This window comes from Sus scrofa, chromosome 16 (assembly GCF_000003025.6).
Source record: "Sus scrofa isolate TJ Tabasco breed Duroc chromosome 16, Sscrofa11.1, whole genome shotgun sequence".
NCBI lineage: Eukaryota > Metazoa > Chordata > Mammalia > Artiodactyla > Suidae > Sus > Sus scrofa.
In genome coordinates, this window is record NC_010458.4 from 52292630 (window position 1) to 52308407 (window position 15778).

At 40.5% G+C, this 15778-nt stretch overlaps 1 protein-coding gene across 7 annotated transcripts in view; it reads left to right on the plus strand.

The window, feature by feature from the left end:
• FBXW11 (F-box and WD repeat domain containing 11) overlaps positions 1 to 15778 on the plus strand; it is a 125493-nt gene that overhangs the window by 80229 nt on the left and 29486 nt on the right. For all 7 annotated transcript variants that reach the window (XM_021077115.1, XM_021077117.1, XM_021077118.1 and 4 more), the window contains 3 exons: positions 2842 to 3067; positions 11817 to 12003; positions 12905 to 12995. In XM_021077115.1, coding sequence (XP_020932774.1) covers positions 2842 to 3067; positions 11817 to 12003; positions 12905 to 12995 — 504 coding nt within the window. The remainder of the gene's footprint in view (positions 1 to 2841; positions 3068 to 11816; positions 12004 to 12904; positions 12996 to 15778) is intronic.

Sequence of the window (15778 nt, forward strand, 5' to 3'; positions counted from 1 at the left end):
ACCAGAATGGCACCACGCCACACAGCAGTGTATGTACTGACTTTTCCTCCCGAGTCTCACACTTCTCCCTGTTTCCCTCGGTCTTCCTTTTCCTTTTAAATGTAGTTTCCTTTTCTCCTGGCTCTTAATTCACTGTGCCAGTTTTTCTCCCAATCCAGGTTTTTCTGTGAGGTGGGGGTTGGAGAGCATGTAAAGTTTCATGACTTGGTGTTTTCATCAGCCATTATGGTACACATAATTTTTCCCTTCATGAAGACACAGTTAAAGATAAAACAAGTCCAAATCTGAAGAGAATAATGATTTAAAAAAGTACTCTCTGGGTTCATTTGATTTGAAGCAAAGGAGCAGATTAGTTAGCAAGAATAAAGTGTCCCCAACAAATTTAAGATGAAAAAGAAACAAAGCAGGGCAATTCCAGGAAGATCTTTCTGGGCCAAGCAGGTGGTTAGAAATAGAAATGGAAAATGTGCTGTAGAGTTGGGCACATGCTGTTATTTTGGGGGAACCGTGTGCAGACTTCTGTTCCCTCCTTCACACTTGGTATTTTGCAACAGGATTCTCTTCATTTACTATTGATTTTTCAATTCGCAGTGGTTCTTAACACTTTAGCTTTCAGGGTTTTTTTCATCTCTCTTTCAGTCAACTTGTTAATGGTATACCAATGCTCTAGGGAGGCTAGATGGTTAGGAACTCTTCTGTAAATGAAATAATAACCCTTTTGCTGATCAATTGAGATAATGGACGTGAAAGTATTTTGTAAATTATAAAGCAGTACACAAATGCAAGTTGTTATCATCATTGTATTTAACCTATTATGAAAACAATTCTTTTGGCAAGTTATTATGAAAAAATAGAGAAAGAAAAGGGGAAAGAAAAGCATATATATATATATGGCTTCCTCTCTCAAGATTAGGTACTTTGAACATTTTCTTATGTATCCTTTACTCTGTCTTGGTGTGTTCCCCTTCACAGAAATTATTTTGATCATGTGCTATATAAAATTCTTTCGTTTCTTAATATTATTTCATAAACATGTTCTCTTGTTATTAAAATCTTACGTTATAAGCCTACTTTTAATGGCTATATAATTATAGTACTTTGTATAGATAAATTATAATTCATGTTAACCAGTTGCCTATATCTGGGGGATTATTTCTAAATTTTCTTTATTATAACATTATGGTAAACATCCTTATGCTTAAAAGTAGCAAAGATCCTCCTTATGCCAGCTGATATTCACCACAGCAGAGAATTTTCATTTCATCTAACTGTTTTGAATGTGATGTTTTGGGTCTGTTTGACTTGAATGTTTTGCTACAGGCAGCGTCAAGAAAAAAAAAAAACTCTGTTCAATGCTGCCCCCTGGTGGTACTTGGTGTCAGTGAGCTCTCCCTCACCCAGATTACAAGGGAAAATATATTGCTAGTCAAGGAAGTAAGATAAATGGGGTGGGAGAGAAATGCCTTCCAAGTTTATACCTCTAAATGTGGGCATAAGAACTCGCTTCAGACATGAAAGATTTATAATATTTTACTAAGGAAGGCCAAAGACTCCTTTGGATATCTACAAAGGATGTCCTTTTTCTGGGATAGGTTCAGCCCACTTTAAATTAGGTGATATACTGATAACAAAACCTCTTGGTTCTTCTCTTATAAGACTTCTGAGATAAGCTCCTGATGGAATTAATGGATGTTTGTGATGCAACTCTTCAGTTTTCAAAATTCTTTTATATGTTATTCCTTCGAACCTTAAACGTGAAGGGGCTGTCAGAGCAGTGATGAACAAGTGGCTTGGCAAGTGTTTGACAGAAAAGTATTGATGTTACTTTGTTTTTAAAGAGGGAAGTTACAGAGCCTCATAGTATCAGTAGCCGTTGTGGCTTCAGTGTAGGGATCTAGACATTTTGGATATTCTTGTCCAGATGCATTGTATGTAGTTTCAGTTTTTGAGAAATATACTGGTTTTATGCAAGGACCATGTAGATTTGATGAGAAATGTACCCATCAGTATAGGAGTCTGTGGGATATCCGTAAACAAACCACACAGAATGAGGAACTTTTCAGGTACATGTGGTTTACCTGGGTCACTTTCTGAGCAGGTGATCAGAAAATGGGAGTAGACGTCTGAACTATATTGTAAGCAGTTTAGCAGCCCTGGAAATAACACGGAGGAGATTGAAACTATTAGGTAAAATGAAGCTTTTTAGGTTGAATTGCTTTCTGGTTTCTCCGTTACATAGACCAGTGGTTTTCAAAGTGAAGTCCCTCAAGTGCAGTCCCTAGACCAGCAGCATCAGCATCACCTGGAAACTCGTTAGACGTGCTCAGGCGGTACTGCACACCAACAGAGTCAGAAGCTCTGTGATGGACCCTGGCAGTCTGTGTGTTAACAAGCCCTCTTGTTCTTCTGATGCTTGTGCAAGTGTGAACTATTTGCGTAGAGGAATATAGCTTTAACTTTCAACTTGGAGGAAGGAAAAGGAACTCTGAATAGTTACCGATTTGGCAAGTTAAACAGTTTTTCTAAGACGGTCGTCTCTGACATTCGGTAACTGATCAAAGCATGGTTTTAGAATGAGCACCAGAGGATGATGATTTAAGACACCATTTAGCTTTAGAAAGAACTCTCACTCGGCACTTACTTTGATGACTGATTTGAGTACCTGAGCCCTGAATACACTTTGAATTATTTCCTGCATGAATTGATAAAGAATGAGTCTAGCTTTAGGGTGAAACTGGAATTTCAAGAATAAATACACAGGGTGAGACATGTTTCTAATGAAATGCTAATTAGATGTCTTTTCCTCGCCAAACTAATTACTGTTTTGTCTTTCCAAAATAGATAAGTAATGGAACATCATCAGTGATCGTCTCCAGAAAGAGGCCCTCAGAAGGAAACTATCAAAAAGAAAAAGACTTGTGTATTAAATATTTTGACCAGTGGTCTGAATCAGATCAAGTGGAATTTGTGGAACACCTTATTTCACGAATGTGTCATTACCAGCATGGACATATTAACTCTTACCTGAAGCCCATGTTGCAGCGGGACTTCATTACCGCTTTACCAGGTAATCACAAGTGTCTTTTCCAGAGCTGAGAAGCGGACGAGTGCCCATCCCCAGAGCCTAGGCGGAGCCGAGTAGCTGTTGGTGAAATGAATGAATGAGTGCGCTGTAAGACAGTTGTCTTTGGGACACGTACTGTTTTTTAACATATGGAACTTGAAGAGGAGGTAAAATTTAGCGTCTCTCTAGGAAATGTTTGCCTGTACTGATAAAGGCAAAAAGCAGGTTGTCTAGAGCCCACATCAAAACTGAAAGTATAGCCTCATTGCATTAATGAAGCCGTAGTACTGACAGATGATCGACACAGCACTGTTAATCTCAGAAAGACAAATGCGTAGACATGTATCTACAATTTTAGTGTCATGCAGAATAGTGGCACTGCTCCAAAAATCCTCTGTGCCCTGCCTGTGCATCTCCCTTTGATTTGTAATCACTCGTTAATTCTTTCTTTCTCTCAGTCTTTATTTTTTAAAATGTTTACTTTAAATTTGGCTAGATTAAATAGATTTCCCCCCCCCTTTTTTTTAGGGCCACACCTGCGGTATATGGAGGTTCCCAGGCTAGGGGTTGAATTGGAGCTACAGCTGCCGGCCTACACCACAGCCATAGCAACGACAGATCCGAGCTGCATCTGTCACCTACACCACAGCTCACGGCAATGCCAGATCCCTAACCCACGGAGTGAGGCCAGGGACCGAACCTGCAACCTCATGATTCCTAGTTTGATTCGTTTCCGCTGCACCATGACAGGAACTCCAGCTTTCACTCCTAAAGAGAATGTGAGAGTGCTGCCCAGAACATTTTCCTCTTACGTGGTCAGGGGAGCCTGGAGGTTGTAGCTGCCACACCCTGGGAGGCCTAGAAATAGCCAGGATAAACCAGTAGCATTGCTACTGACCGTCCTCCTGGTCAGAGCTTGTGGGTGGCTCCTCAAAGAGTAGCTTCTCCCTTCGCTTGTTTGTGATTTCGAGTGCATCAGTACCACACATCGAAGGACTTCACAGCGCACAGGGCCCAGGCTCATGTCTCAGGCCCGAAACCTGGGGCTGCACATTGGCAGAAGAGCCTCTAATCGCCAATCCCCCTTCCAAAATTTAAGTTTACTTACTACAGTAGAAACGTTTAAGGATGTTTGAGATGTTTAAGGCTGTTGAAGATGTTTAGCCATCATTTAGTGCTATTTCCTACTGTGTAGATTGTGAAACCAAACATCCAGAAAAAGTGGGTGAAATGCCTAAGGTCATTCGTCTTGTGCTAATTGTCATTGTGCTAATTGTGTGGGTGGGTGATGGTGGGGGTTGATAAAAGTTAGTGCCAAAGCTGAAATCACTTCCAGTTAAGGTTACTCTGGATAGTTCTTTAAATTGGCCCCAAGTATAGAATGCATGGCTTACAATCCAGTTCAGTAACATTTACTTTTCATTATAAGAGAGGAATTGGGAGAGAAGGAAAAAGATAGGCTCTTAACTGTCTGAGAGCGAGAATTACAGGTGAATGAGTAAGATGAGTGCATGTGTCCTGCAGCTCCTCTGTGTGTACAGCGAGGGAACTCAGAACCCCCCTCATCCAGATCTTTCTACTAACTCAGGCTACATCTCACACCAAGGAAAGACAAGGTCCGTTTTTTGTTTGTTTGTTTTTGTCTTTTTAGGGCCGCACCTGTGGCATATGGTGGTTCCCAGGCTAGGGGTTGAATCAGAGTTACAGCTGCTGGCCTACACCACAGCCACAGAAACGCCAGATCCAAGCCATGTCTGTGACCTGCACTACAGCTCACAGCAATGCTGGATCCTTAACCCACTGAGCGAGGCCAGGGATCAAACCTGCATGGCTCCTAGTCAGATTCATTTCTGCTGAGCCATGACGGGAACTCCACAAGGTCGTTGTTAAAGTTGGCAATTGTACTCGTTCCTCATAAGTGCTTTTAAATATGTCTCCATTTTTTTTTCCCATGCAAATTGGGGAGGGGGGTGTTGTTTGCTTTCTATTGTTGTAGCTTATTTTATTTCCCCTATAATTTGCCTCAAACATCCTGGAGTACCAGGGAACTCAGCTTATATTTACAGAATATCCACGAGGTGGCACTGTTGAAGTTCTCTTGATTTGCAGAGTGTAGTTCAGAGGCAACCCCTTCTCTTGGGGAGTATACAGAATTGGAGAAGAGACAGAACAGATGAACATGTGTTATGTATATAAATATGGTTAGTATAATTGCATACAATTCAGTTTTCATTACAGCAAATTTTAAGGCATTGTCCATATCTCTGTTAAAGGGGAATTTTGTGGTATTGAATATTACATGAACTGAATGGACCATTGGCCAGGACATGGAAATATTTTTGTTAAAATGCTATTTGTTTTAACAGGATTTGATCTGAACATATATACATATGTCAGTATATATCATACATATGAATCTAATAGCTGGGGACAAGCTGGCCAAGTTGATTGTGTTAGTGTCTAGTAGACTTGGATTAAACCTGGCATTAGTTCCTTAGCACAGACCCTGCCTTAAGAGCATTAGGGCATGTGTTTGTTCAGACTTAGATTTAATAATGTGTGGAACAACTTACTAATCATTAGTTTAGTTTGGTGTTTAGCTTTCATTGTAGATGATCCTGAGTTTGAGTTTTTACTTTGTTGAAATTGACAGTTAACTTGAGACGTCTCTTGATTGTGAAAGTCATTAATTTTATAAAAATGGTCTATAGTTTTGACTTTGTAATGCTTACTGTGAATATCATACCTGTCAGTATAGGGAAAATGGAAAATGTTTGTGGTTTCTGGCTCCTTTTGGTTCAGTGGAAAAAGTGATAATTATGATATGCTTTTCTAAAAATCATGGTAAATGTTTAGTCTGCAATGTCAATTTCTGCAGGCTAAGTTTTGTGGTTTGTAAGAACTGTTGTTAAAGGGAAAATTTATACCATTTGAAGTAGAGGCAGATTGTACTTCAAAAAGGATGATAAGCATCGGTGAGCCGTTTGGTGAGGTGTCTAAGCAATTAAGAATTTTCGAAACACCTAGGTTCCTCGCTGTGGCTTATTCATTGGTCGCATCCCCAAGTTAGGCTGATCAACTCTTACGGACTATAAATGCGACAGAGACCGGATCAGAGGTCTTGGGAGATATGAAAGAAGCAGAGCGTAGGCTCTAGGCTAGATGCAGGACCAAAGATCCAGTGTGACATCATGGAAGAGAGCATGGCTGTTGGATTTGACAGCTCCCCAGTTTGAACCCCAGCCCCTGCACTAAATAGTTATGTGAGCTCGCTTTTTGGAGCCTCCGTTTCCTTATCTGTGTGGGAATAATAATACTGTTTATGGGATATAGGGAAAATTAAAGGCAATGTATATAATATGCCTGGCATCTGGTGGGTATTCTGAGGATAGCAGTTTAAAAAAAAAAGCCCAGAGGCAGGAAACACCTGCTTCTCTAGGGGTAATACAATTTATTGCCAGGAAGTTTTAATTATTCACCCACTGATTTCCGAATTGATTCATCCTGACATCATTTAGGTAGGTGTGTATGCCACTTCGTGGGCATAACAAAATGTTGGACTTGGTGACCTAAGCATTATTTCACTCCATTTCTGGCTGAATCCGTAGGTCAGTATATTCCAAGTAAAAGGCTTCCACTGACGAACTGTTGCTGTCAGGAAAGAATTCTTTCAAAAGGTTTCTAACTTCAGATTTTACAGCTAGATCAGTAAAATCTAGGGGGAAGGGACAGCAGGGGTGGGTGGGGAAGGAAATTTCTTTGCAGCTGCTCTTTGAAATGTGTTTCTAAAATAATAAAAGTTTCTGTAATTGTATGATCTAAGCAGCTGTCTTAAAACTGGCTATAGTCAAGGGCATTGAACTGACATTCACATTTGAGTTTCATTTTGGTACAGTGTTATTTACATATTGAGCTTTGAAATTTTTGCCTTTTAATTGTTTTTAATTTATTATTGAATTTTTTCCAGACCTTCATCTGGTGTGTATAATTAGCAACAGCAGCACTTCTTCAGCACTGTGTGTGCAGTATTCTGGACTCATTTTCTGAGGCCATAATGTGTCCTCTTGTTGCCTTGGAAGGGGGGAGTGGTGGGGGGGGGATGGGGGAGTCTCAGCACGGTAGAGTAAATGAGAGCCAGACATTGGTACTTAAGAAAATGCTTCATTTTAACACCTCAGAGCACTTTTTAGCCCACCTTACTCAGTAACCTCTTTGTCCTGAATAGGCTTTGAAACCAGAAAGTGGCAAGGTCTGCCTGGCTCCTGGTGTAAGCTGCTCTAAAGTGCCCAAATAGAAGTTGTGTGATTTCTATTTTTTTTTAAGTATTTAAGGGGTATGAGACTTGCTCCAAGCTATTAGAAAGGGCTTAGCGATTTGCTAGGGGAGATGTGTAATATTTTTCTCTGCAGAAAATGACAAAAAAAGAGGAATACAGCTTAGCTTCCTGGACCAACAATATGAGCTAAGATGATTTCTGGAAGAGGGAAGAAGAGAGAATGACATTCATTGGGTAGCTGCTCTGTCTCTGGCTCCTTAATAACCTCCTCTTATTAACCTTCCCAGCAAGGTTGGGAAGTTCCTTCTCCATAAAATGGGGCTATTGAGAGTTTATCCTGCAGACTCTATGAGATAATCCACCTTAGGCATTTGATATCATTCCTATTTTATGGAAGACTGAGATCCAAAAAGGAAAACTGATTTGCTTTAACCCAGGAGATATGGCTCTGTGGCCAGTGCATTTTCCAAGAGACTGAAACGTGCTGCCTCCTAAAAGGATGAAGTGAATTTAAAGTGTTAACAAAAAGAAATGAATCAAATCTCATAGATTTCACCGAGATGTTGCTGAATTGGAGCAGTGGCATTTGAAAGAATAGGAGGTATGCGTCTAGTCATGAGTTTGTGCAGAAACTCAGTGGTAGGAGATATTTGAGGTGAGGGGAAGTCAGTGAGGACCAAAAGGGATATTCTTGCTGCAAAGCAGTAGTTCCCAGCATGTCAGAATTATCGGGTGCTACTTCTTAACAATATAGATTCCTGGGCCCATTATCTAGAGATTCTGATTCAGTAGATCAGGAGACTATCCAGGGATCTGTTTTTGCTGCTGCTGTTTCTAAAATTGGTAACCCTGAGTGATTCAAATATAACCACCCAGGCTTCTGAGAACCAGCTCAAAGGCCCACCCAGCCAGGTGGAAGATTTGGATGCTGCTTTCCCAGTTCACATACCGACCAGGGGGATGCCTTGCTATTCAAGACAAGATGGAAATTGGGTGGGTGGCAGGGGGGTTATTGCCAATTAGGAGGATTTGGTTAGTGATTGCAAAGTAACGCAAACCTTGGAAAGTGACTGTGTTCTAAGATTAACTGTAGAAACTAGAAAATAGTCAGGTAAGTACCCCAGAATTAGAAAAATTCAGAGAAAGACTAAGTTGATTGGACCATGGTTAGAGACTTTAAGAGAAAGTATGATTAAATAGGATAGAGAGATTCTGAAATGTGAAATGTTGATTAATAATTTGTCAGTCCTGTCAATGGAGAGGCACAAATAGAACCATCTTAAGTTTGAAATTCTGATTAATAATTTGTCAGTCCTAGCAGTGGAGAGGCACAAGATAATCCATGTGATTATCCATGGATTTCCCTGATTTTACATACACTTGGACAGAAGATGGCAGAAAGGGGCATGGAGATACACAAAAAGGTAGCCTGAACCTTTGAGAATGGTATCAAGAAGGCCAAGCCTCAGATAATGTGAAATTGCCCAAAATGGTTAAGTAACTTGGGAGAGTTGAAAACAAGATTATTAGCCATTTGGTACAGGAGTATGAAGAGGGAAGGGATAGTGTGCTTGGAATAAAGGGTGGAGTGATAATAGAGACAAGAGATTTTCACTCCTCATTTAACTTCTTTTTTCTTTCACCACTAAGAAAAGTGTTTTTTGTTTTTTGGCTTTTTTTTTTTTTTTTTCTTTTCTGGGGGGAGTGGGGTATGCCTGCAGCATGTGGAATTTCCCAAGCCAGGGATTGAACTCGTGCCACTGCAGCGACCTGAGCCACTGGGGGGGAACAACACTGGATCCTTAACCTACTGAACCACATAGGAACTCCTAAGAGTGGTTTTAAAACTAGAAAGAAACACATACCTCCTGTAAACAAGTAGACCTAAGGAAACTGTATATCAGGCCAGTACAAAACCTGTAGTTGTGGTTTTCCGAATTGGGGACCATTGAGAAGTAATCAAAAGCCAGCAGGCAGAGCTGCTGGCTACAATTGTGTTCATACAGCTTATACAACCGTGCTTGCTACCCTCGCTTGGTAGTACCCAGAGGTGATTGATACGCAGACTTCCTGGTTTGGAGAGGTGGAGAAAGGTGTATTTGGGAGACAATTGGCTGCTAAATTTGGTGTTCCATTCTAGCCTAATTCTCAAACGGACTAATAAAAGTTAATTCGCTGTTTTGTTGAAACGACCATGCAGGGTTGTGTAAGCCTGGAAGGATATAGTGTACAGAATGTCGATGAGCCGTTATCTCTGACGGGAGAGGTTTAGGGATTTGAAAATACTTGCTTATATTCATTCTGCAGCTTTTCTATCATGAACATGGGTTATATATGTTAAAAAGAGACACAAAACAGCTCGTGCCAAGTTGTAAACACAAAATTGCAATACCAACTTTATATAGTAAGCAGCAGCAAGAAAACACAAAAAGTATGCCAAATTCACCTGATTTCCTTTCTGGATAAAGTTATGAGACTAAGAAGTCAGAAACATGGGGCAAAATTTCTCAAAAATATCCGTGGGGACTGAATAGAGGATGTAGGCTGAATAATAGTATAAAATCCAGATGCTTATAGACCTGGTGGCTGAGCATTGGTACCTTGTGAATATTTACTGAATGGATGAATGACAGCCTGGAGGGAAATAGAGAATCAGGGGTGCTGTCCTTGGTTCTGACCCACTTGACGTATTTGCCAACAACGTGGGATAAAGACCTCATACACTTGCCCGTGAGGCCGATCTGCGGTGGAGGACAGAGTCAGAACTGCAGAGGCTGAAGTGGAAGGGTCAGATAAAGTTTTGAAGGTGCATTATAGTGAGGATAACTATAAACTTCTGCATGAAGCTGACCGCTACTTCTAAACTAGCTGTACAAACCAGAATTAGGGGGAATTGTTTTAATAGATGTCCTGGCGGGGGGGGGGGGGGGCGTCTAAGGTTTTAATTCAGCCACGGCCATCTTGGGAGTCTGCTGCGGTAACGCCTCTTAGATGAAGGCAGTGTAATCTTTGACTGCATTAACTGCGATGTAGTGACACGTGCAAGAAGAGATAGTGGCCTCAGGGTAGTTGTAATCTTCATTATCACATCACAACCTGGGTGTTAGACCCAGAGCAGAGTCGGAGAGTTAGTGTGTGAGGCGCCTGTAAACCATAAGCAACAGTGTAAATAGTCATCTTAGGGATGAAAGAAATCTTGGTTTGGGAAGCATGTTTTATGCATCATCTCAGTTTGATATTTTCACAATAACGGCAGAGAATGTTGTCCCCATTTTATGCAGATGAGGAATCTCAGGCTCTGCGAGTTTAACGATTTACCGAGACCTGTCAAGTTAGTACTCTCCTGCTTCCGTTTATCTTAAAAGAGAACACATGTTAACCTTGAATGGTACTTTGTTGTCTTTAAAATCTTTTCATAGAACCTTATGGATTTTTGCAGATAGTGCCTACCATTTTATGTGGTAAAAAAAACAAGAGGCAGGGACGTTTCAGTAATTGTTTAAATATTTGTTTCGTGCTATAGAACTGCTGCATGGTGAACCTAGACCTGAAACTGGAATTTTCTAGCTATGTGTTTGGTGTTCCCACTCCTCCACAGAGAAGGCCTGGGGATGACCTCTGTTTCTTGTAGCTGCAGAGGAGATGCCTAGAACCCACAGGATGGGCGTTTGCGGGCAGCCGCTCTGTTGACCACAGGGATCTTCTTTACCTCGTCACCTTTGTGACGGGCACATGTCAGGCAAAGGCTGGATAGTGGTTGTCTTTGAGAGGATACGTGCATTGTGTAGGGTAAACCTCTTAAGGTTCGAATTTTTAGGCACGCGGTTCATGTTTTGAGGATTTTACCTCTGTGAGAAGATGGAGAAATGATTGGCAAAAATCAGAGTACACCTAACTTAATTCTTGGATTGTCGTTTAATTTTTCATAAGCTTTTTCAGATGCGTCCGCGTTTTACCTTTTTGTCTCTTTAACTCGAAGCAATTCACTAGGTCAGGATTAATAGGATGATCTAGTAAATCAGAAGGGAAAGAACACAAACTTGTGCAGCAAAAGATTAGAATTCTAGTCTCGGCTTCACTTATAGTTACAAGACCTTGACACCTTTTGCCTCTCTGCCTCATCTGTTACATTTGGGCTGTCATTACCCCATAGAGTTATGTAATTAAAAAAAAAGAAAGAAAGAAAGAAAAGAAATCTTTTGTTATAATATCTGACAAACATAGAATGGTCCAGGATTGACTTCCACATAGGAACTGTTGCCGTCAGTTGTTTCGTCTTAAAAAACCAGAACCCAAAAGAAGTGTGTGTGTGTGTGTATGTACTCATGCACTTGTGTATCTGCAGAACTTTTGATCTTACTCAAGCACATCTCCCAGTTCAGGATTTCTTTATGCCTCTTACCTTTAAGGAAACGGTCACTGGTACTACATTTGCATCTCCCTTCCCATTCCTTCACTGCCCTTTCTGTTTTGTAGAGCAAGGCTTAGATCACATAGCAGAAAACATTCTTTCCTACCTGGATGCCAGGTCTCTGTGTGCAGCAGAGCTGGTGTGTAAAGAATGGCAGCGAGTGATCTCCGAAGGCATGCTGTGGAAGAAGCTGATCGAACGAATGGTGCGCACTGACCCTCTATGGAAGGGACTTTCAGAAAGAAGAGGGTGGTAAGTATTTGGATTATATATTCTCGCGAAAAAAGGTTCTCTGATTACTAAAAAAAAAGCAGTTATACTTACCAAATGTGTTGGCCTATCTTAAAGCAAATGGGAAGAGATGAGTGGTCAGGAGTCAGGGGCAGAAAGTTAAAGTTGTTAAAATAACCCCTTCTGAAATGCGTATTTCCTCTATATCAGTTAGGATAGATAGGTTCTATTTCCTCTATATCCGTTAGAAAGTATTGGATAATTTGAATGAGTGATTGGGCTTTTCAAAGCTATGTGAATATGCTTCTCCTTTCACCTTTTCCTGAGGTGCCGCTACCATTACCAAAAGATAGATGAGAACGAGAAAACACGAGAAAATCAAATAATGCAGTTTTGCTGTTAGATGTATTGCCCTTGGTTGAAGACGGGAGGTAGAGCGGGTGGGATTTTTCCGAGGCAACCTTATCTGATGTACAGCTTCGTTTCGTAGCTCCTAGCTCCGTAGCTCCATACCTGTCAGGGACCGCGCGCAGCCAGCGCGGACAAAGAGAGCGTTGCAGGTAGCTAGTGGGGTGAGTGATGGTTAGGGCTGTGTTGTCTTTCCTTATGGGAAGAAGTTTGGTGTGTACTAACTTCGATTTTTCTCAAAGCTGCATTAATGCTTTTTGTTAAACTATAGAGGGAAAGGCGAGGTTATTGTGTTGAGTATTAAGAAAATGAAAGATTAGGATCATGTTAAGTGTAAGCGGAAGTAAACGTCTGTCTAACATGAACATTTAATTGTCACACATCCTGCTTTTGAACTGTTAAAGCTCAGTGCAAGTCAAAAGACTCGAAAGATACATCTTTGTAAGCACCACATTTCAATAAATTCAGCCTTTTATGTGCAAAAATGTAACATCTGTTTGTTTTTATTTGCCAGGGATCAGTACCTGTTTAAAAACAGACCCACAGATGGCCCTCCCAATTCATTTTATAGGTCATTATACCCAAAGATTATCCAGGATATAGAGGTAACTTTATGATTTATCTGTTTTATGGGCTCTTTGTGTTTTGTTCTCAACTTTTTAATGTTGCCTTAGAGTGTTCTGTTGATCTGAAATCATAGCATTAGTGAAAAAAAATTTTTTTAAGTTGAAGTCTTGGAGCAAATATGTCACAATGTGTAATCTGTAGCTATTTTTTAAAGTAGAAAAGGCTTTTTTTGTAGAAAATGATCTGACTTTTTAAAAACATGAAACGCTTCTGCAAGGCCGCCAGTTAATTAAAACCTTAATCAGAAATTGACTTTTTATTCTTATTTGATAAAATTTCCAAAATCCAAGCCCTAGTTTTTCAGCGAAGCATCATTTTACATTTTTGAGCCATCAGTAGAGATCTAGAGAAGGCACAGTCTCAGTTTCCTCGGTAGATTTCCCATAATTTTTCATTAAAATGACGCAGATATGATTCTAAACAATACTTAAGTGACTTTTCTAGAGCAGATTACGCTCCTGGACCATTTCAGATTCGAGTGTAACTTCCCTAGACCAGTAAACTCTGTGAACTTGATGAGAAACATTGGAGATGTTTGATACTGTTCTTGTGTTCTAATTAGTTTAGTTTTATTGTTTAGCCCTCTTGCTTGAACCAGGAAAGACATGCACAGGCATTTCTCATTAACTCTCTCACATGTGTTCTTGGCAGGTCTTAGTTACTTCACTCTTTCCTCCTTGGCAAAAAAGTTCAGCCTTTGCTAGGCAATGCTGTATCACCTATAAAGTTACACTCAGTTTCCCAAATGTGAAGTAATCCTCGCCCCCAGGTGATAGACATAAAAGTTATTGTGCCAAAATTCATTAATGGAGAAACATGTGTATCTTGGAGGCCCTTCCCCCTGCCTTCTTTTTAAGGCACATGTGAACTAATGACTCATTTGGTTAATGGCACATCTGAATGTGACTGGAATATCATTATTTAACATACCCCCTTGTCTTGAGTATTCTGTTCCCTAAAATGATCTATAAAGAAACCTTTTAGAAAGGGCTAAATGATTCAAAACTTCTGCCAGACAAATCATAAAGTTTAGGAATTAAGTGATCCATTGGTAGTTCAGAATTTAGTAATTGTTCCTACGGTGTTAGTAGCTGAGACAGAGTGTTAACGTGAACCTTAGCTTGGTGTGTGTGTGTTTCAGGTTCCCTCTGTAGTTGTTCTGAGAGACTGCTTATGCATATATCTTAGAAAGTATATTGCTTTGTACTTTTTTCCTCCAACTATTCTTTATAAAATATCTCCAAATTTCCTTGAATAATTTTTAGCAGGTCCTTTATTATAAGAAGGATGGGGTCAAAGGTCAATCATTAATAAATAGGAACTCTAGGAGTTGTGGCTCAGCAGAAACGAATCTGACTAGGATCCATGAGGACGCAGGTTCGATCCCTGGCCTTGCTCAGTGGGTAAAGGATCCGGTGTTGCCATGAGCTGTGGCGTAGGTAGCAGACGTGGCTCGGATCCTGCATTGCTGTGGCTGTGGTGTAGACCGGCAGCTGTAGCTCTGATCTGATCCCAGCCTGGAAACATCCATGTACTGCAGGAGCAGCCCTAAAAAGCAAAAATAAATACATAAATAAATAGGAACTTTGGAAGAACTTTGATCAGGTTGAAGATTTGGTGACATAAATTATTTAATCCTCATGAGTACTGTTATAATTGACAGAATGAACTAATTTTCTGTGGCATGACAGTATGTGACACCACCTACTGCAGCCATTGCCTCGGGCTGAAATAATATTTTAAAGTTAATAGAGGAGGCAGATGTGAGAGAAAACAGAGCTATGGGGGAAACCCCTGTTTGACTCAAACCTCTGCATCATGGTGGTCTAGCCAGTGGTTCTTAATGTGTGGTTTAGGAAAACCCACTGGTTGGCCACAAGAGTCTCCTCCAGATTTTTGTGGGCTAGATCTCTTAGTGTGAAGGATGATGTTTTATCCTTTGATACATTCACTAATAGTAATAATAATAAAAAATAATGTACCATGTGTAGAGCGTTTACTTGTGCTAGATACTTTTAATCATTTGATAAAGCGGTTTTTCATTTAGCACTCAGACGGGACTTGAAAGGTAGGGCCTGTCCTTATTTCACGTTGAGACACTGGAGGCTCAACAAGGTCAAACAGCTTGCCCATGACCACATAGCTAGTGAGTAACCGAGTCTGTGATCAACCTTATATTCTTCTGCACTTGATACAGCTTTCTCATGCTGTGGATCACCGACGCTTCATCAAAATAAAGTTTTCTACCTCTGCTTTGTGAGTGTGTTTTATTCTGTCCTGAATGAACACACAGGTAGAGAGTTGTGTCAGTGATCCATGGATCAAACAGATGAGAGACTCACAGGCTGGGTGCTTACCCATGTGGCTGGTCTGAAAGCCTCACAAGCAGAATATAAGATTTACAAGTTCCCTCTCTGGGGCCCTTGCGGTGTGCCATGAACTATGTCATGTGGCTTACATAGATTATTGATTGCATTTGATTCTTACAAGGTGCATAGTGGCTTCATCTGTAAGAAGGGGAAACTGAGACTAAGATGTTTACGAACTTCCTACATAGTTAAGTAATGAAGCCTTAGGCTTAGTGTTGGTGTTACTTTCAAAGTAGAAGATTCCAGCAGTGAAGGAGAAGGAAATATTGTTTAATGCCCACAGACTGCTGAAGGTGATCTTCTCATCCTTCTCCAATCGTGTGAGTATTCAAGTGTCCTTGACCCTTAGTTGCAAAGGGGGTCGGAGTTAAGATTAGCTGGCCTTGGTTTAG